At 71.4% G+C, this 19,255-nt stretch overlaps 4 protein-coding genes across 6 annotated transcripts; 2 read left to right on the top strand and 2 right to left on the bottom strand.

Annotated features, from left to right (window-relative positions):
- Window positions 1-1,657, top strand: LOC309879054 (glycine N-acyltransferase-like protein 3). 2 transcript variants are annotated; one of them, XM_082762339.1, is made up of 5 exons: window positions 1-147; window positions 252-359; window positions 448-571; window positions 641-758; window positions 1,039-1,657. In XM_082762339.1, the coding sequence occupies exons 1-5, from the start codon at window positions 70-72 to the stop codon at window positions 1,517-1,519; spliced, it is 909 nt and encodes a 302-aa protein (XP_082618465.1). In that variant the 5' UTR covers window positions 1-69; the 3' UTR covers window positions 1,520-1,657. The 2 variants fall into 2 exon arrangements, with proteins under 2 accessions (XP_082618465.1, XP_082618464.1); XM_082762338.1 differs by having other exon boundaries at window positions 445-571.
- A 985-nt stretch (window positions 1,658-2,642) lies between these two features.
- On the bottom strand, window positions 2,643-10,641 carry CLCF1 (cardiotrophin like cytokine factor 1). Its single transcript, XM_082762340.1, has 3 exons — window positions 10,467-10,641; window positions 4,170-4,336; window positions 2,643-3,144 (listed from the first exon to the last, which is right to left on the bottom strand). The coding sequence occupies exons 1-3, from the start codon at window positions 10,492-10,494 to the stop codon at window positions 2,653-2,655; spliced, it is 687 nt and encodes a 228-aa protein (XP_082618466.1). The 5' UTR covers window positions 10,495-10,641; the 3' UTR covers window positions 2,643-2,652.
- A 3,404-nt stretch (window positions 10,642-14,045) lies between these two features.
- RAD9A (RAD9 checkpoint clamp component A) lies at window positions 14,046-16,105 on the top strand. Of its 2 annotated transcripts, XM_082762427.1 has the most exons (11): window positions 14,047-14,119; window positions 14,212-14,282; window positions 14,406-14,531; window positions 14,622-14,736; window positions 14,815-14,914; window positions 15,002-15,111; window positions 15,181-15,287; window positions 15,369-15,433; window positions 15,500-15,601; window positions 15,679-15,889; window positions 15,968-16,105. In XM_082762427.1, exons 1-11 carry the CDS (start codon window positions 14,086-14,088, stop codon window positions 16,064-16,066), a joined length of 1,140 nt encoding a protein of 379 aa, XP_082618553.1. In that variant the 5' UTR covers window positions 14,047-14,085; the 3' UTR covers window positions 16,067-16,105. The 2 variants fall into 2 exon arrangements, with proteins under 2 accessions (XP_082618552.1, XP_082618553.1); XM_082762426.1 differs by having other exon boundaries at window positions 14,046-14,119; window positions 15,002-15,287.
- A 77-nt stretch (window positions 16,106-16,182) lies between these two features.
- Window positions 16,183-18,572, bottom strand: PPP1CA (protein phosphatase 1 catalytic subunit alpha). Its single transcript, XM_082762428.1, has 7 exons — window positions 18,457-18,572; window positions 17,993-18,124; window positions 17,673-17,903; window positions 17,325-17,429; window positions 17,014-17,237; window positions 16,615-16,749; window positions 16,183-16,514 (listed from the first exon to the last, which is right to left on the bottom strand). The coding sequence occupies exons 1-7, from the start codon at window positions 18,509-18,511 to the stop codon at window positions 16,404-16,406; spliced, it is 993 nt and encodes a 330-aa protein (XP_082618554.1). The 5' UTR covers window positions 18,512-18,572; the 3' UTR covers window positions 16,183-16,403.
- Window positions 18,573-19,255: the final 683 nt, after the last annotated feature.

Raw genomic sequence — 19,255 nt, 5'->3', positions numbered from 1 at the left:
CCCCCCCGTGCCCCCCGTGTCCTCCCGGGGACCGAGCGGCGGCGGCGCAGCCTGCCCCGGTGCGGAGCCATGCGGATCCTGACGTGCCCCGGGCAGCTGCAGCGCCTGGAGGACGCCCTGCGGAGGAGCCTGCCCGCCTCCCTGCCGGTGACGGGGCTGGGGGGGCACCCGGGGACCCCCGTGCCATCGCCGTGACGGTGACCGGCACTGGAGGAACCCCCCCGGACCTCCTTCGTCCCTCCCCGCTGCAGGTGCTGGGGACCGTGATGACGGTGGCGCGGGGGAACCCGGCGGCCCACCAGGTGCTGGTGGACTCGTGGCCCGATTTCGCCGTCGTCCTCACCCGCCTGCACCCAGAGGTGCCCCTTGGGGAGGGAAATTGGGGAAAAGGGACCGGGGCGGGGCGGGCACGCTGGGTGCTCAGTGTCCCCGCCGTGCCCCCAGAAGCTGGCGGACCCCGGGGACTTCTACGCCAACCAGTTGACCGCCTTCTACCGCGAGGAGGGCGCCTGGCGGGCGGTGCTGGGGAGCCCCGAGGCCGTGGACTGGAGCCGAGCCTTCCAGATGCAGGGTGAGCAGGGTGGGGAGCCGTGCGCTGAGCCCCCCGTGCCAGGCACCCGGCTGACGGGGCTGTCCCCAGGGATGCAGGACGGGGTGCACGAGGCCGTGAGCGAGGTGGCTGCGGCCAAGGGGCTGCAGGTGAAGGTTTTCCGGTACCGAGCGATGCTGAGCCCTGAGCCGCCCCGATCCCGTGCGCAGTGAGTGGGGACGGGAGGGCTCGGCTGGTCCTGGGGAGGGCACAAGGGTCCCTGGGCACAGCCCCAGCTGGCGGAGGGGTGCGAGGTGACATCAGTGTCTCCAATCCCATTCCTGGGTGGCAGGGGGGCCCCCGATCCTCTCCAAGTGACACAGTGCTCCCCACATCCCTACGTGTCCCATTGGTCCCCAGCCCTATTCCTGGGTGGTACGGGGATCCCCAACCCCGTCCTTAGGTGGCACTGGGTGAGGGGGTCCCTGCTCCATCCCACCCCGTTGCAGGATCCCAGCGGGGCTGCGCCTGGCGCCGCTGTCCCCGTCCCACGTCCCGCTGCTCAACGCCACGTGGAGCTTCGGGGGCACGGGGCGCAGCCGCCGCTTCCTAGAGGGGCTGGTGCGGGCACTGCCCAGCGCCTGCCTGCTGGACCCTCGCGGGCGCCCGCTCTCCTGGAGCCTGGTGGACCCCCTGGGCTGCCTGAGCCACGGCTACACCGTGCCCGCCTGGCGCGGCCGCGGGCTCAGCGGGCTGGTGCTGGCCGCGCTGGGCCGGGAGCTGCACGCCCGCGGCTTCCCGCTGTACTGCGGCGTGCTGCCCTGCAACGCGCCCTCCCTGCGCGCCCTGCACGCCGCCGGCTTCCTGCCGCAGCCCGGCACCCTCTACATGCTGCTCAGCACCCCCACACAGCGCCCGGCTTGGGGGCGCAATGGGGGCGCCACCCCCGGGCTGTGGGGCTGCCACCCCGTTCACTCTGGTCCCTACTGATGGTGAGTGCCGGCTGCCCGCCCTCCCCCCAGCATACGGCAGCACTGGAGAAAGGCTTTTTATTCGTTAATACAAGAATAGATCTTCTGCAATAAATACCCTAATAAATAACATCTCCAATAAATAAACACTCATAGACGCACCGAGACGCCCGGCCCCGCCCCCGGCCCCGCCCCCTGTGCTTTGGCCCCGCCCACCAGGGTGTTATGCGACCGCGGGGTGGGCGGGGCTTGAGGGCAGAGGGGGCGTGGCCTCTTTAGGGAGGAGGGGCTTGCTACACAGGTTGGTGGGCGGGGCTTGGGGCGGAGGGGCGGGGCCTAAATCGCATGGGGGCGGGGCTTGGTGCTGGGTCCCTTGGGGCCAGCGGGGCGCTGGGGGGGCTGCGAAGGCACCGCTGCCCCCAGCCCCACGGGTATGGGGCAGCCCCACGGGGCCGGCGGTGAGTAGCGTTGGGAACAGGGGCACGAGGCAGCCCCGTCCCTTGGGACGCGGCGAGGTGAGCACACGGGGTGGCCGTGGCAGCACATTAAGTTGTGGGATCCCCATCTCTCAAGGCATGGCGAGGTGGTGATGGATATGTGGGGTGGCTCTGCTGGCACTCGGGGGTGAGAAGCCATCTCCACAGTGGTGGTGGGGGGAGACAGGACACAGGGTGGCTTTGGTGACGCTTTGGGGTCAAGATCCCCACCTGTCAAGGTGCAGCAGGGTGGCGGTGAGTATGTGGGGCTGTTTTGGTGGCACTTAGGGACAGAAGCCCCTCTGTTAAGGCACAGTGGTGGTGGGGGGGATGTGGGGTGTATTTGGTGGCACTTTGGGGTCAGAAGTCCTGTCCGTTAAGGCACAGTGAGGTGACAGTGAACGTGTGGGGTGGCTTTGGTGGCACTTTGGGGTCAGAAGCGCCGTATCTCAAGGCACAGTGAGCTGGCAGTGGGGACGTGGGGTGGGCTTGGTGGCACTTTGGGACAGGATCCCCATCTGTTAAGGCACAGTAGTGTTGGTGGGGACGTGGGGTGGCTTTGGTGGCAGTCGGGCTCTGAAGCCCCATCCGTTAAGGCACAGCAAGGCGTTGGTGGGGTGGCCTCGGGGGGGCCCCGTCCCCCACCTTGGCAAAGCGGCGGAGGGGGGGGGGGGTCTCAGAAGCCCCTGGCCTCGAGGCGCAGCGTGACCACGGCGGGCGGCACCTTCTTCTTGAGGCGGTTGAAGTCCTTGGCCGAGCGCCACAGCCAGGTCTGCAGCTCCTTCAGCAGCCAGAAGTCGTCCATCTTCTTGAGGAAGTCATTGGGGGCGGCGGGGGCGCCGGGGGGCAGCGGGGGCCCGGCGGGGCCGGCGGGCAGCGGGTAACCCAAGGAGGACATGACGCCGGCGATGCTGACCACCAGCCCCTGCAGGCTGGAGCAGAAGTGGCCGAGGCGGTGGCGCAGCTCGGCGGTGCCCGCCTGCCCGTCCAGCCCGCGCAGGTAGCAGAGCAGGCGGCTGTAGGCGCGGTAGTTGGCCGCCAGCCGCGCGTTGTCCGTCAGCCCCCGCCACAGGTCCAAGTCCACCGTGGCGCTGGGCACCTGCTCGGCGCGCGCCAGCCGCGGGGGGTTGAAGTCGGGCTCATTGAAGGGGGGGCCCAGGTAGTTCAGCTGCAAGGGGGGAGGGAGGGGGTCAGGAATTGGGGGACACCGGGGTGGGACTGTCCCCCGTGTCCCCAGCTGATTGCTCCATGTGCCCAGCGTGTCTCGTGTCCCTGCGTCCTCCTGCCCACGTGCCCCTGGGCTCCGTGCCCACTGTGTCACCACTCTGCATGGCCCCCAGCTGCACATCCCCAGCATCCACGTGCCCCTGTCCACCGCCTCTCCCTGTCCTTCACATCCCTGGTCTCCATGCTCTTGACTGCCTGGATCCCCATGCCCCCCAGCTGGCTGTGCCCACCGTGTTCCTGTCCCCTACCCGGCTCTCCCTGCCCCACCACGTCCTCAAGCACCATGCCCACCATGTCTGCAGTTCCCCACATGCTTGACACCCCCGGTTCGTGGCTCCCTGCTGAATGTGCCCACCGTGTTCCAGTCTCCACGTCCCCTTGTGCATCGTGTCCCCGAGCTCCACATCCCCGGTTCCCCATGAGCCCACATCCCAGGTCTCCACGTTCCCCCTCCTGTACCCACCGTGTCCCCACATCCCAGCAACAGGAGCACCCGAGGGAGCTCAACCAGAGCTTGCATGCAGTGGGGGGGGACAGCAATGGCACCGGGGCACCTCCAGCTGTGCCACGCCAGCAGCACCGGGGGCACGTCAGGGCAGAGACAGGGAACCTCCGCGTGGGCCGGTGCTGCCGGCGGGCAGGGAGAGGCGGTGGCAGGGAGCCAGGGGTGTGCAGATGCCCGCGCCCCATGCCTGGACCTGGGATGAGGGCAGGGGCCGGGGGAGCCGCCCTGTGCCTCTCCCGATGAGGCATTTCCTTGGCCTCCAGCACGGGTGGAGACCCACAGCCTCATGCATACAGGTGCACTCCCACCCCCATCCCGATGCTGCACCGTGGAGAGGTTTGGGGGGTCCCCACGCTAGTGGGGACGCAGAAAAAAGCAGGAGGTCCCCAGGCTTGCGGTGCCAATAGGAAGATGGGGGAGGGACAAGCCGGGGGGGGGGGGGGGGCGAGCCCCCTACTCACATAGGTGCCAGCGAGGGTGCGGAGCTGGTGCTCCAGGTAGCGGGTCAGGTCGTAGGTCTTCTGGATGGACTGGCCGGCGCCCAGCTCCTCCGTGCCGTTCAGGGCGGGCACTGCCGGCAGGTTGCAGAGTGCAGCACACAGGAAGGCAAAGATCCCCCAAGAGTCTCCTGCAGAGACACGGCGCTGCCTCAGGGGGGTCCCTGCAGCACGGGGAGGGGGAAACTGGACACCCCCGGGCACCCCGGTGGGGTGTGATGGGCCCCGGGGTGTTGGGGATGTGGCAGCACCCTGACGGCTGCACCACTCGGTTCCACCAGAGCTTTGCTGCACTCCCCACCTCCCTGGGTGGGGGGATGCAGACCCCCCTGAGGAGGTCAGGGCTTGCCCACGGCGCCCAAGACCTCCTCCTCTCACCCGGTGACAGGGACGCCCTGCCACCCCAGGGACCTTGTGCCACTGGCACGCTCACCGCCAGCCCCAGCCTCATCCTGCACCCGGGGAAACTGAGGCAGGGAAGGTCTGGGCATGGAGCGGAGCCGCTCAGCATCCACACGGGAAGCCCGGACTGGTGCAGCAGGGGCCTTGGGGACCCCAGCGTCCCCACCAGCACCACTGGGACCACCACCCAGCACGGCCTCTCCTTTGTGCGCTGCCGACCGCGGACTGCAGAAACAATCCTTTATATGGAATCGAGCAAACGCTGCTTGCTGCACTCCCGCCGGGACGCCCGGGTTATATTTGGGAACGCCGAGTCACCTACCACCAATGCCGGAGCGGGCTTGGTTGCCTTCCTAATCACAGCACGCTGGGCACCCTGCGGGACTGCAGCAGTACATCCACATCCCCGTCCCCGTCCCCATTCCCATCCCATCTGGCCCTGCCCTGCTGGGAGCCAGGGGCCGGGCAGGGGTCAGGGGCAGGACCCCGCAGGGCGGCTGGGGCGCGGGGCAACCTTTGCCGAGGCCTCTGCCGGAAACCGCCGGCCGGGCCACGCCAGCGCCCTGACGTCAGGGCGGGTTACGAAAGCCAGCCCCGCTCACCGAGAGGTCGCGGCCGCTTCCAGGAGGCTCTGTCCAACTGGCACCTCGCTGCGCGCCCTGCCGCGCTTCCCGGCACCTCCTCCGCGGGGACATCCCACTGCCGGCACGCCGCGGCACGGCCCCGCACGGCACGGCCCTGCTCCCAGCTCCCAGCCCTGCCCGGCACGGGCAGCCCCTGGAGGCCCCCCAGGGAGGCGAGGGCGGCGGGGAGCCCTGCGGTGCCCTCACACGTCACCACTCCCCGTCAAACGCTGCCGGGAGGTTTGGAAAGCCAGGAGCAGCCAAGCTCCAGTGACGCACGCGGGCCCGTGGGGACGCCCCGGCTGCGGCTGCGCCAGTCCCTGCGCGTGGCACCCGGCCCGGCTGCGCCCACCGGCCGCGGGATGCCGTCCCCTGGTGATGCACGCTGCCCTGAGGTAGTGCGGTGCGCCCTGCACAGGTGCCGTTGCGCAAAGCTCCTGCACGCACGAGGCACCGTGCGTGTGAGGCACTGTGCAGCTGTGCAATGTGCACCATGAACTCGTGGCACGCTTTGCAGGCGTGTGGCAGGCACGGCGCAGACGTGGGATACAGCACAAAGACGTGCCGCGCGCCACGGAGGAGTGCCGTGCACTGTGCAAGCGTGGTGCACCGCGCAAGCACAAGGCCCACTGTGCACGGCACACGTGAGACGCACCGTGACAGCGTGTGCCACTGATGTCAGCCCCCGCGCACACCCTTGCACGTGCCGGTGACCTCATGGGCGCCGCGTGCCCCCACACCACATCCATGCCGCTGGGAGCACGCGGAGCCGCTCGCGCACGGCCGAGCCCATGGGTCCCGGCACGGTGAGCGTGGGGGGCGCACCGCGGTCCCGCTGCGTGCGTGCAAGTGTGCGTGCGAGCGTGGGCCGAGGGCGGCGGGGGGGGGGCCGCATGGCGGTGACTCACCCGCCCCCGGGTGTTTGCTTTGGCCCGGCCCCACCGTGGCCGAGCCCGGCACAGGCGCTCGCAGCCCCGCACTGCGCAGCGGGGCCGGTGGGACCCTCACCCGCCACCGGCTCGGGTTTCCAGAGAGGGATTTACACCCGGCCCCAGCCCTGCTGCGGCCAAGGCAAACAGAGCTGGGGGGGCCAGGATGGGGGCGCGGGGGGGGAACGGGGACGAGGACGGAGCAGCCGGCAGCTCCCAGGCAGGCAGCTGGGGTGCGGGGCTGCAGGAGTGTGGAGATGAGGATGAGGATGAAGGGGGGCACCAGGAAGCGCCTGGTGGATGTGGATGTCCGGGGCTGGGTGGTGGCTGGGATGCTTGGCCGTGGTGGCATCACAGCGGTGGCACCGACCTGGCCGTGTGGCTCTGGGCGCAGCCCTGGGCTGCTCGGGGTGACTGCAGCGGGAAGCCCAGCGCGGTGCAGCCGCTCTCCCTCACCCGCCTCGGCCACGACGGCTCGGCACTGGGTGGAAAAGGGCTCAGCACCGGCACAGGCAGCAGCCACGCAGTCCCGAGCCCGGCAGGGAGGGGGGGGCAGGCGGCGAGCGGGGCCGGCACAGCTGGATCCCAGTGACGTCGAGAGGAAGAGCCCGAGGGTTTCAAAACCGGCCCTGGAGTGGGGCCAGGATGCTCCCGGCCCACGTAAGCAAAGCACGGAGCGGCTGCGGGGCCGGCCCCATGGGCAGGTGGAGAGCTAGGGCCACGGGAGCTGAACCCCCCCCGAGCACCAGCCAGCAGCACACCTCCCCCCATCACTGCCCCAGCGCACGGGTGGGGATCTGCGGGCACCGAGGGGGCCGCCAGCAGTGCCCCGGGACAGCTCGCCCGGCCGTGCCCCCGTGCGTCACGGCGGGGCCACCACCCGCGTGGCTTTGGAGGCGTGGGACAGCACGGAGCAGGGAGGCAGCGGCAGAACCGCAGCCCTGCCATGAGGCTGGGGCGGGGGGGGGCCTGCCCATGCTGCCCCCCCCCCCCGCCGAGCAGCCCCCCCCGCGAGCCGGCGCTGCCATTGTGCGGCGCTGAGCTGTTCCCTGGGCACGCCGTGGGCAGCGAGCTGCCGGGGTCAGGCGTGACCGCAAGCTGCCAGCGCCGCTTTTCCCGAAAGTGTTGAGCAAAGCGGCTCCGGAGGCTTTGGGGAAGGGGGGACCCCCGCCCTGCCGGCCCCTCGCACCAGCGCGCAGCCCAGAGCCCCGAGCGCGGCGAGGCGGCGGCGGGAGCTGCCGTATCTGATGGGCTGGCGGCCAAGGGACGGCGGAGCCCGGCACCGCTGGGAGCGCGGCCCCTCCGCGGCGCTCGCCCGGCCGCGGGGCGGGAACAGAGCCGGGACGTCCCGCGGCAGCCAGCGTGAGCGCGCCATTGAGGAGCGGGGAGCAGCGTGGAGCCCGCGAGCGATGACGGAGCAGACAATAGCAGCGGCCCCGGCTGCCCCGACCCCGGCTCTCCCCGCGCACCCTCACGGACGGGCTCTTGCACAACGTGGCAGCCGCCGCCAGCCGCTGGCGGGGAGCCGGCCGGGAGATGCTGCTGGCAGGATGGGCCGGGACGGACACCTCGCGTCCCCGGGGCTGTAACACTGACAGCAGCCCCGTGGGCCCGACGTGAGGACACTGCTCCCCGCACCTGGACGCCAGGTCCTGCGGTCCCCGAGCGCTGACAGGAGGGACGCAGGCACCCTGTGGCTGATCTCTCCTGCACCCAAAGTGCTGTGATTGCCCCCAGATCCGGCAGTGAGAGGCAGCGGGGAGCAGTGGGGATCCCCCAGACCTGCCACAGGCCTGGCCGGGAGGAGGAGTTGCAGCGTGCCTGCCCTGCTGCGCCCTGTGCAGGTCCCTGAGAGCAAAGCCACATCCCCAGGGGTGTCGGGGGAGCACGAGGGGGGAGCCCGGCCCCGCGCCCCTCCGGCCATGCATGAGCTTGCAGCCCGCGCTGAGTGTTTACATCCTGTCTCCTCCGTGTGTTTATAAATGCATCCGTGCACGGGAGACTCCAGCGAGGCAGTAATTAGCTGGGCCTGGATTTCCCATCCGGCTCCAGCCAGCGGCACGATGGAAGCCCCCCCCCCCCTCAACCGGAGGCAGGGGCGCAGGCCCCTAATCCCAACCAGACCCTGCACCAAGGGCCGGCCCCGCGTGGTGCTGCCCGAGGGCACCCGCAGCTCCTGCCCGGCACGCACTGCCGTGCACCACCACGCACGCCAGCGGGACCCAACGGCACAGCCTCCCCCGTGCCCATCCTCGCTGCACCCACCACGGGTGCCCGCTGACCCATCCGGCACTCCTGGCACGAGGGCTGACAGTGCCAAAAATCCCTCCCACGCCAGGCACCCCAACCCGCGTCCCCTGTGGCGCCGAGGGCCAAGGCGGCTGTGCCTGCAGCCACAGCACAAAGAGCCGAGGGAGCTTTTATGGGAGCGGCGGCGGAGCCAGGGACAGCCCAGCGCCAAAGGCAGCCTGGCCCCTCTCCGGCCTGGAGCGGAAACGGCAAGCTGGGGGCCGAGCCCGGGAGGGGAGCGGCAGCTCCCAGCACAGGGGGGGACTGGGGGTGTGGGGCCAGCTGGGGCTCCCGGTGCCAGCCCGCATGGCAGCACCGAGCCCTGTGCCGTGGGTGCCATGGGTGCCGTGGGTGCCGTCAGCCCCTGACCCGCCGCCATTGCTGGCATCTCCCTCCAGCCGCCCCGTGCCACGCTGCCGGCGGGTGTGCAGGGAAGCAGCCGCCACGCTTGGCAGGCGAGGTGGGGATGGCTGTGCCCTGGGAAACCTCACGTGCTGGGGCAGCGATGCGCGCCCCGCTGCCCCGGTAGCACCAGGCAAGGGCTCATCATCCACGGGCCAGCCAGACCCACGGCACTGCCAGCCCGGTGGCTCGCTGGCACAAGTGGGAGAGCTGGCCACCCAGATGCCCCGTCTACGCCGCTGAGGGCGGGTGGGCGCAAGCACGTCCCTGTGTGTGCCTGCTGGGATCTTTGCGTGGGCACCTGGCGGGCACGCGAGGGGCCACAGAGCGAGGATGAGCCCCCCCCAGCCCAGGAGGAGGCAGCTCCCGGCAGCAGGGCAGGTGGGCGCAGGGAAGGGGGTGATTTATGGCGAAATGTGCCACTTAGCAGGGCATAAATCTTCCCCCGGCGCAGCCCTGTAAGCAGAGCCCTCTGCATTTCCCTTCAGAGGCTGCTCGCGGGCTGGGGCTAATGCAGCCCAGATGTGCGCGGGGACCGTGCCCTCGCGCAGCCTGCTAACGAGGCGCGGGGACACCGGTTCCTGGTGGGAGCCCGGCATCCCCGAGCCCCGTCCCCGGGACATCGCCGGGCTGGGGACAGCCTCAGACGGGGAGCGGAGCGGCGGCCGGCCCTCAGCATCCCCCTCCCTCCCTCACCCGCCACGAGCTGTGCCGCGGGCTGACCGCAGGCCGCGGCCGGCAGCCTCCTGGTGCCACCGGCTCCCCGCCACCTCCACCGAGCTGGGGACGGGCTTCAGAGGCGCGACGGGGCCAGGAGCCGGAGCCCCCGGCTGCCGGCCCCACTTTTCTGGTTCCCCCGAGGCGCGCCGGCTCCGCGGGAGCTTGAACAAAACCTGGCCCCGGCCTCGTGTCCCCAGCCCCGCGCCCAGCGAGGCGGGAGCCCGGCCGACAGCGCCCACAGTTTGACCTTTTAAGGGTTGTTTTCCAGCGTTTTTCCCCTTCCTTTCTGCGCCAGGCAGCCCCAACGCAGCCCCTCCGCGCCATGGGGCCGGCAGCCCCCCGTCTTCCCAGGGCCCCCGGGGCGGCTCCAGCCGCCAGGGCCGGGGTAACAAAGCCATCCGGCAGCTGTGGCCGGAGCCCCGGGGCAGTGGCGGCGTGCCGGGTTCCCTCTGCGGAGGGGGGCATTTCCCCAGCGCCCCCCGAAAGCGTCAGCCACGTCCCAGTGGGGCTCGGAGGCTGCAGCACATGCCTGCGCTCACGCCGCCTGCCCCGCGAGTGAGCCCCGGGCAGGAGAAGCGGCTCTTCCTGCCCCCCGAGTCCCAGGGACTTTCATTTTCCTCCCCTCTGTCAGTCCTGGGTTTTAATTCTCCGTGCTAAGCGGCGTTTCCCTCCCTGGTAATCACAAACATGCATGGAAAAGAGGGAACTAGAGAAAGGGAAAAAAAAAAAAAAAGAAAAAAAAAAAAAAAAAGAGGCAGAGGGGGAAAGTCTTAAATCAATCCCAAAGCCAGACAGACGTTTTAATCAAATCAAATTAAAATCAGCAGCGGCTCGGCACAGCGAGCCGCGCCAGGCGCAGCAGCCCCCCGCCCCTGCCCCCGGCCCCTCGCTCTTACCTGGGGGCTCCCCGGCCACATTTAGCATAGTAGAGTCAGGGCGCGGGGCTGGAGGGGGCGCGAGGAGCCCGGGCGTGGGGCTGGTGCTGCGCCGAGCCCCGAGCCCCGCGCTGACGGCGAAGCCTGCCTGCTCTCCTCTGCCCTGGCTCGCACTCGCTCGCGCTCGCTCGGGTGTTTTTTTTTTTTTTTTTTTTTTTTTTTTTCCTCTCCCTATTTGTTTTGGTTTGTGTTTGCTTGGGTGTTAGGTGGAAGAAGCTGTCTGGGCTGTGTTTTTTTGGTGTGTGAGTGTGTGCACGGTTTGCACCACGCTCCGGCTCCCTCGCTCACTGCCTTTCCCCCTTCCACCTCCCTTGATTTGCTCTTTTGATTGGTGTCCAGGAATGCAAGAATAAAAAAAACGCGAGCTCGCATACACCCTCTCTCCAAGCTGCTGCCTCCCTTTTTTTTTTTTTTTCCTTTTTTTTTTTTTTTTTTCCGAAATTCAAGTGTTAAGCAGAACCAGGTTGCTTTCAAGAATGTATTTGATGCAATTGTACACAAGAGCGGGCTCCATTCATTCCCCTCCCTCTCCCCCGGGCTCCCCCCGGGCTCCGCGGCCGCGCTGGGGAGGCTGTGGCCGGACCGGGCGCCGCGCGCGGGGCAGCGGACGGGGACCAGAACCGGGGAGGGGGGGGGGGGGACACCGGAGAAGGGAAAAAACGGGGGTTGGGGGGAATGACCCCTTCCTCACGCCCCCCTCCCCTTCTTCCCCGCTTCCCGGGGGGGGCCCTGGCTGCCGCTCGCCCTTTGTTAGTGGCCGGGGAGCGGGACGGGGCGGCGGGCGGGGGGCTCCTTTTCCTACCTGCTCGGAAATCCATGGGGGCGGCGGCCCGGGGGGTCCTGGCCGCAGGGGGGCTGCGGGGCGGCCGCGCTGCTGCGCCGGGGCCGGGCTGGGAGCTCCCATTTGGCGGCCCCGCTCCCCGCGGGGAGGGCAGCGACGGGAGAGGGGCGAGGGGCGAGGGGGCGCGGGGGGCGTGGGGTGCCAGGCTGCCGCCCCGCCGCGGGGCAAGGGGGAGCGAGAGGCGGAGAGAGGCGGCGCAGGCAGACAGACAGGCAGGCAGGCAGGCAGACACACAGACAGACAGAGCGCCGGGGAAGGGCGGCCGGTGCGGGGCGGGGGGCGGCACGGCCGGACGGCCGGAGGGACGGCGAATGGCCCCGCCGCCCCGGCCCCGCCGCCCCGGCCGCCCCTCGCCTCGCTCCGTTCGCTTCCGACGGGACCTCTCGGCGCTGCCCCGGGGCCGCGGCAGGTGACCGAGCCCCCGGCGGCGGCGGCAGCGCGGCCGCGGCATCGCCCGGCCCGGCGCCGTCGGGGCACCGGTGTCCCCCCTCTTCACCCCCACACCGGCTGCCGGCGGAGCTCCCGGTGCGCATCGCTGCCGTCCTGCCGCCCGTGCCCGGTGGGCCCCGGCCTCGCGCCCCGGGTACCGGCCCCAATCCCCCTGGGACCGTCCCCAATTCCCCGGATACCTGCCCCAATCCCCCGGGGACCGGCTCCAGCACCCCGGGTACCGGCCCCAGTCCTCGGGTACCGGCCCCAATCCCTCGGGTACCGGCTTCAATCCCCCTGGGACCGTCCCCAATCCCCCGGATACCGGCCCCGCGCCCCGGGGACCGGCCCCAATCCCCCGGGGACCGGCCCCAATTCCCCGGATACCTGCCCCAATCCTCCGGGGACCGGCCCCAATCCCCCGGGGACCGGCTCCAGCACCCCGGGTACCGGCCCCAGTCCTCCGGTACCGGCCCCAATCCCCCGGGTACCGGCCCCAATCCCTCGGGTACTGGCTTCAACCCCCCTGGGACCGTCCCCAACCCCTCGGATACCGGCCCCGCGCCCCAGGGACCGGCCCCAATTCCCCGGGGACCGGCTCCACTCGCCCGGGGACCGGCTCCAGTCCCCGGGGACCGGCCCCAATCCCCCGGGAACCGGCCCCACGCCCCGGGGACCGGCCCTAATCCCCCGAGGACCGGCCCCAGTGCCCCGGTACCGGCCCCAATCCCCCGGGGACCGGCCCCAGTCGCCCACCGCCCTCGCCCTGCGCAGCCCTCTGCCCCCGGCCCCGCGAGCGGCTGCTCGGGGATGTTGCGAGGCTGCTGCCAGGCGGCTGGGCTGCGATCAACCTGCCCCGAGAGGAGCGACCCCGCTCTGCAAATGGAGGCTGCCGGACCCCTCAGCGGGCCGGGGGCGCTGGGCTGGACCCTGGGGGCCGAGCACGGTGCAGAGCCCCCCTGGACGGCTCGGCTGGGCGGCTGCACCACCGGGGGGGGGACGACCAGTGGCCGAAATGCTCGGGACACGCGGCCAGCCCCTTCCCCTTGCGACCCACAGCGTGTGCCGGGGCAGAGGCGAGCCTCGCGCCCCCTTTTTTTTGGCAGAGGGGGATTCTGTCATGCCAAGGGGCGCAGCCCTGCCTGCGCTGGCTCCCCCCCCAAAAAAATTTTGGATAAAACAAAAGCCCTGCACGGCAGCTGCGAGGGCTGGGAGGCAGAGGGTGGCTTCGCTGGGGCTCAGCACGGAGCAACCGCATCCCCGTAGCACAACAAGAGCACCCCAGCCCTAAATACAGACACCCCCACCCCAAACTGCTCGGACAGCCCCTGCGCGGAGAAACGGCACCGGCACAGGGCTGAGCGCTCAGCGCCCCCGGGGGGCAGCGAAGCGGCTTGGGGCGAGGGGGCCACCGGGCACTGCCGGGGCTACCGGGGGGGGTGTATGGGGGGGGGAGGCGGCGCTGCCCCAGCCCTGGCGCTGGGGGGTCCCGGGGGGGCTGTGCCCGGTGCCCCCGTGCGCTCCGCTCCCCCCGTGGCGGGCAGGGGGTCCCGTTTCCCCCCCGGGGGGTGTCCCGGGAGCTGCCGATGGGGGCAGCGCTCGGCTCCGCGGGGCTCCCCCGGTAACGGGACGGGACGGGCGGGGGGGGCCCTACTGTGGGGTCCCTGCTTTGGGGTCCGGTCCCGAGCCCGGTCCCGCTCGCCCCGGGGAGCCGCAGCCCTGCCCCCCCCCTCCCCAGGGCCACCCGGTGCCGCCCCTTGGCCCCCGCCCCGTGCCCCGGGGCCGAGCAGCCCCACGCGGGGCAGGCTCCCGCCGGCCCGGCCCCGGAGCCCGGCAGCGGGGGGCCGGTGGCCCGAGGGCCGGCGGAGGGGAGCGCGGCCGGCGTCGCCCCGCCTCTGCTCGTCGAGGCCCCATTGGCCGCGCGGCACGTCGCTCCGCCTGTCCTCCAATCCGCCGCGCCGCCCGTGCTCCGCCGCCCAATAGAACGGCGGCCGGCCCGGCGGGGCCCGCCCCTTCGCGGGCCGCCGAGGAGCGGGGCGGGGCGGAGGGAGACGGGCGAAGGGCCCCGCCCCGCGGTCACGTGACGGGCAGCGGCTCGCGGCGCGCCGGCGCGCCGTCAATCATCCGCGCCAGCCAATCGCGCGGCGGCGGGGGGCGGGTCGGAGGGGGGTGGGCGGCCAATGGGAAGGCGGCGGGCGGGAGCGGGGCCGGTGGCGGCGGCGGCGCGGCGGGAGAGAGCGGCGGGGCCGGGAGGGGGGGGGGAGCGGCACCGGCAGGCGGGGGGGGGCGGGGCGGGGGGTGCCCCCCGCCATGAAGTGCGTCATCGCCGGGAGCAACGTCAGAGGTGAGCGCGGCACCGGCACCGGGGGCATGGACCGGGAGCGGCGGTGCCGGTGCCGGTGCCCCCCCGTGACCGCCCCGCTCCCGCTCCCGCAGCCCTGGGCCGCGCCGTGCACGCGCTGTCGCGGATCGGGGACGAGCTGTACCTGGAGCCCACCGGCAGCGGGGTACGGGGCCGCGCACCGCGACGGGGCCGCACCGGGGCCGGTTGGAGGGGGGGGGGACAAACCCCGAAACCCCCCCCCGGTGCCGGTGCGTGCCCGCCGCTCACGGCCCGCTCCCCCCCCCAGCTGTCCCTGCGGGCCGCCAGCCCCTCGCGCTCCGCCTTCGCCTCCTTCCTGCTGGCGCCCCTCTTCTTCCAGCTCTACCAGCCCGGGCCCCCCGCCGCGCCCCCGCGCTGCAAGGTGCACATGAAGGTGAGCGACCCCCGGGGACCGCCCGGTGACCCCCCCGGTAACCCCCCCCGGGGGCTGACGGCTGTGCTGTGCCCCCCCCCCCCACCGCAGAGCTTCCTCGGCGTGTTCCGCTCGCTGCCGGCGCTGGAGAAGACGGTGGAGCGCTGCCTGCTGCTGCTGCGGCCCCGCGCCAGCCGCCTGGTGCTGCAGCTGCACTGCAAGTACGGTGAGTGGGGGGGGGGGCACCGGGAGGGGACCGGGGGGCCGCCCCGGTTGCATTAAGCCACCTGTCACCCCCCCCTAGGCATCACCCGGACGCACAACCTGGCCTTCCAGGAGTGCGAGCGGCTGCAGGCTGTCTTCGACACGCAGCGCTGCGCCAGCAGCCTCTGCGCGCCGGCACGGTGAGAGCAGCGGGGGGCTGCGGGGAGACGTCTGTCTGTGTTTTGGGGGGGGGGCACAAAGCGCTGAGCCCGCCCCGTGCCCGCCAGGGTGCTGGCGGAGGCCGTGGTCCACTTCCCGCAGACGCTGGCGGAGGTGACGCTGGCGGCCGGCCCCGGGGGCAGGATCAGCCTGCGCAGCTACGTGGAGGATGAGGCCGGTGAGCGGGGGGCCGGGGGCTGGCCGGGGGGTGCCTCCCCGCCCCGCGTCCCTAACGGCCTCCCCGCAGAGCTGGGCAAGGCGATGGTGACGGAGCTGTGGTTGGCCCCGGATGAGTTCCAGGCGGTGGCTGTGGTCCCGGATTCCCGCATCACTTTCTGCCTCAAGGAGTTTCGGGTGAGCGGGAGCCGGGGGCCGCCCCCAAACGTCCTCCCCCCCCCACCCGCTCGGGTCTCACCCGGTCTCATCTCCGCCCAGGGACTCCTGGCTTTCGCCGAGGCCTCCAACTTGCCCCTCACCATCCACTATGACGCGCCTGGCAGGTAGGAGCAGCCGTCCTAGCTCCCCCTGTGCTTCCCCAACTGTGCTTAGCCCCTCTGTGCCCCCAGGCCGGCGATCTTCAGCCTGGAAGACCCCCTGATGGAGGCCCACCTGGTCCTGGCCACCCTCCTGGACCCTGAGAGCAGCTCCCAGCCCCCCGCAGCCAACGGGTAACCGCTGCCAGCAGTAGGGACCAGAGTGAATGGCCCCCACGCCACCCCCCCTGACCCGCCGTCTCCCCACGCAGCATCTCCCACGCGCCTGCCCCCTCGGATGACTTCGCCGATGACCTCGAGTCCTACATGATTGCCATGGAAACCGAAAGCTACGGGGAGGATTCGGGGGCACCTCCCAGCCCCACCTTCCCCCTGCGCACCCCTCATCCCATAGAAAGCGACCCCCAGGAGCAGGAAGAGGAGGAGGATGGAGCTGTGCCAGGCACACCCCCTCACAAGAAGGTGGGGGACAGGCACGGCTGTGTCGGGGGGCAGGGGCTGGGCGTGCTCCCCCCCCGACACGTGCCTCTCCCCCCCCAGTTCCGCTCGCTGTTTTTCGGCTCGGTGATGACATCGGGGGGGCCCAGCCCGGCCCCCAGCCAGGAGGTGCTGGCAGAGGACAGCGATGGCGAGTGCTGAGACCCCCGGTGCCCCCTGGCAGCAGCCCAGGGGTCCCGCTGCGGCAGCTGGCACTGCCCGGGCATGCAGGATGTGCCCCCCCAGACCTCCTAAGCCACGACACAGACCCCCCCCGGTGACCCTTTACAAGTTTATTTCCAAAAAAAGCCTCCTGCCCCCCCCTCCGCTGCTGCCCCAGGGGTGGGCTGCCCCACTCCCCCCGGCGGGCCCTGCCCCAGAGGGGGCTTTTGGTTCGGTGGAGGGTGGCGGGGGGGGGGCAGGATCTTACAAATAAAAAATAAATGGAAAGAAGAGCGACCTGATGGGGGGCCGGGCCCCGGGCCCCAGCGGCGGGTGCTCACTTCTTGGCTTTGGCAGAGTTGCGGGGAGGGGTGACGGGGCGGCCGGCGGGGTTCAGCCCGCTGAACTGCCCGTATTTGCCCTTGTTCTTGTCGGCCGGCTTCAGGATCTGGGGGGCAGGGGATGAGTGAGGGGGGCTGCAGGCGACCGCCCCCCGCTTCCCCCAGCTGCAGGCCCGCCCGCCCCCCCCTGCCCGAGCCGCAGCCCACCTGGAAGGAGCACATGAGGGTCTCATCCACGCTCATCATGGCGCCCGCGTTGTCGAACTCCCCGCAGTAGTTGGGCGCCGAGAAGAGGGTCACGAGCTGGCGCTTGGCGAAGAACTCGTAGCCGTCCTCCACCACCTGCGGGGCCTCGGGGCTCAGCTGGGGCAACCCCACTGCCCTGGGGCAGATATCCCCCTGCGCCCTGCCTGCAGTGTCCCCCGGGACAAACGCCTCCATTCCACAAGCTTACGGAGCCCAACCATCCCTGGGGCAGCGCCCCCAAGACCCCAAAAGTCCCCTCCTGAGGGGAAACCCCCCTGGAGACCCCTGCCTATAGGGAGCCGGGGTGTCCCCAGAGCAAACACCCCAGAAGGAGAGCCAGCCCCCCTGCTCCGGTGGTACCTGGTGTGCCCGGCAGATGAGGTCCAGGTCGTGCTTGTGCAGGAACTTGGCCACCACCTCTGCCCCGAAGGTGAAGGAGACGCCGCGGTCGTTCTCGCCCCAGCCCTGCACATCCTTGTCGGGGTCGGACCACAGCAGGTCGCACAGCAGCCCCTGGTCGGGCACGTCCGTGGGGCGCATGATCCGCCGGATCTGCTCCATCGACTGCAGGTCGGGAGACAGCCCTGCGCGGGGCGGGGGGCGTCAGGCCCTGCTGGGGGAGACACCCCCCTCCCCAGAGCACCCCGCTGCCCCAGAGGGGCCGTGCCCACCTCCGTGGCAGCAGAAGATCTTCTCGTCCACGATGGCAGCGATGGGCAAGCAGTTGAAGCAGTCGGTGAACGTCTTCCAGAGCTTGATGTTGTAGCGCCGCTTGCCTGCGAGGCAGCGGTGTGGGTGCCGGGGACACCCCCACGGAGCCTCGCCAGCCCCGCGGGATGTCACCGGGTGACACAGCGTGGGATGGGGACACGGGGCGGGCACGGGGGTGGCGAGGGGCTCCCGTTGGTCACAGAAACCACACACGGGGCCGAGTGTGGGACGGCACGGGGGAGACACAAGGTGGGGAAAGGTGGGTGGGACGGGGCGGGAGGGGGGCACGGCGGCGTGCCGGCACTCACACTCATCGTAGAAGCCGTAGATGCGGTTGATGCTGGCGCACTCGTGGTTGCCGCGCAGCAGGAAGAAGTTCTCGGGGTACTTGATCTTGTAGGCCAGCAGCAGGCAGATGGTCTCCAGCGACTGCTTGCCCCGGTCCACGTAGTCGCCCAGGAACAGGTAGTTGCTCTCGGGGGGGAAGCCGCCGTACTCGAAGAGGCGCAGCAGGTCGTAGTACTGCCCGTGGATGTCCCCTGGAGGGGGGGGGACACAGCAGGGGGTGACACCCGGCCCTGCCCTCCCCTCCCCATCATCCCGGTGCCCCCCCGGTGCCGGTGCTCACCGCAGATCTTGAGGGGCGCCTCGAGCTCCAGCAGGATGGGCTGGCTCAGGAAGATCTCCCGCGACTTGAGGCACAGCCCGCGGATCTCGTTCTCCGTCAGCTGCACGTTCTTCCCGGGACGCGACCCTTGCACTGCGCGGCGGGGGGGGGGGCTGCGGTCAGCGGCTCCCCCCCCCTCCCGGTAACGGAGCCGGTAACGGAGCCGGTGGTCGCCCCCAGCCCCGTCCGTGCCCCCCCGCACCCCCCATTTCCCCTCCCGTTCCCCCCCCCCTCCTCTCCGTTCCCCCCCCCCCTCCCGTTCCCCTCACCCCCCCCCTCCGCTCCCGTTCCCCCCCCGGTGCCGTCGCGGGGCCCGGAAGCCGCCGTTGTGCCCCGGGGCCCGTTGAGCGCCGCGGGCGGGGCCGTTGTGGGCGGCCCGGTGGCGGAGGGGGGCGGCCGGGGGGGCTCGGCCGGGGGCCGCTCACCCTCCAGGAGGCGGCTGATGATGGAGTCCAGGTTGAGCTTCTCGGTCTCCGCCATGGCCGCCGGACGCTGCGTCCCCGCGCGCCGCCCGCCCCGCCCGGCACCGGGAGCGGCCCGCGGGGACTCGGGGGGGCGGCGGCGCAGCGCCCCCTGCCGGCACGGAGGTCGCGGGGACACCCAGAGGAGAGGCCGGCAGCGGGGCTGCCCCCTGGGGAACCGGGACGCGGGGCGAGGGACGGCACCGGAGGGCAGCGGGACACCGGGGGGTACCGGGATAGGGGACAAGGGACAGCACCGGAGGGCACCGGGACACCGGGGGGGACCGGGATAGGGGACAAGGGACAGCACCGGGGGGCACCGGGACACCGGGGGGCACCGGGATAGGGGACAAGGGACAGCACCGGGGGGCACCGGGACACCGGGGGGGAACCTGGACACCGGGGGCACCGGGATAGGGGACAAGGGACAGCACCGGAGGGCACCGGGACACCGGGGGCACCGGGATAGGGGACAAGGGACAGCAGCTGGTGACACCGGGGAGCACCGGGACACCGGGGGGCACCGGGATAGGGGACGCGGGGCTGCACCGCAGGGCACCGGGACACCCGGGGGGGAACCGGGACACCAGGGGGGAACCGGGATAAGGGACAAGGGACAGCACCGGGGAGCACCGGGACACCGGAGGGGAACCGAGACACTGGGGGCACCGGGATAAGGGACGCGGGGCACCAGGACGCGGGACATAGGACAAGGGGTAGTACCGGGGGAACGGAGACATAGCGGAGGCACCGTGACGGCACC

The sequence above is a fragment of the Aythya marila genome, assembly GCF_965140915.1.
Source record: "Aythya marila genome assembly, chromosome: 5".
Taxonomy (NCBI): domain Eukaryota; kingdom Metazoa; phylum Chordata; class Aves; order Anseriformes; family Anatidae; genus Aythya; species Aythya marila.
This window is presented reverse-complemented; position numbering and strand designations above follow the sequence as displayed.

Bases quoted from the DNA above. Each gene is read 5' to 3' on its own strand.
- RAD9A (XM_082762426.1), top strand. From the start codon at position 14,086: ATGAAGTGCGTCATCGCCGGGAGCAACGTCAGAG. The intron at 14,915-15,001 runs GTGAGAGCAGCG...CGTGCCCGCCAG, and splicing joins AGCCTCTGCGCGCCGGCACG to GGTGCTGGCGGAGGCCGTGG. The intron at 15,434-15,499 runs GTAGGAGCAGCC...CTGTGCCCCCAG, and splicing joins CACTATGACGCGCCTGGCAG to GCCGGCGATCTTCAGCCTGG.
- CLCF1 (XM_082762340.1), bottom strand. From the start codon at position 10,494: ATGCTAAATGTGGCCGGGGAGCCCCCAG. The intron at 4,337-10,466 runs GTAAGAGCGAGG...GTGTCTCTGCAG, and splicing joins TGTGGCCGGGGAGCCCCCAG to GAGACTCTTGGGGGATCTTT. The intron at 3,145-4,169 runs GTGAGTAGGGGG...CCCCCCTTGCAG, and splicing joins GCACCCTCGCTGGCACCTAT to CTGAACTACCTGGGCCCCCC.
- PPP1CA (XM_082762428.1), bottom strand. From the start codon at position 18,511: ATGGCGGAGACCGAGAAGCTCAACCTGGACTCCATCATCAGCCGCCTC. The intron at 17,904-17,992 runs GTGAGCACCGGC...CCCCCCCTCCAG, and splicing joins GGCGCCCCTCAAGATCTGCG to GGGACATCCACGGGCAGTAC. The intron at 16,750-17,013 runs GTACCACCGGAG...GAGGCCCCGCAG, and splicing joins TCATCTGCCGGGCACACCAG to GTGGTGGAGGACGGCTACGA.
- LOC309879054 (XM_082762338.1), top strand. From the start codon at position 70: ATGCGGATCCTGACGTGCCCCGGGCAGCTGCAGCGCCTGGAGGACGCC. The intron at 148-251 runs GTGACGGGGCTG...TCCCCGCTGCAG, and splicing joins GCCTGCCCGCCTCCCTGCCG to GTGCTGGGGACCGTGATGAC. The intron at 572-640 runs GTGAGCAGGGTG...GGCTGTCCCCAG, and splicing joins CCGAGCCTTCCAGATGCAGG to GGATGCAGGACGGGGTGCAC.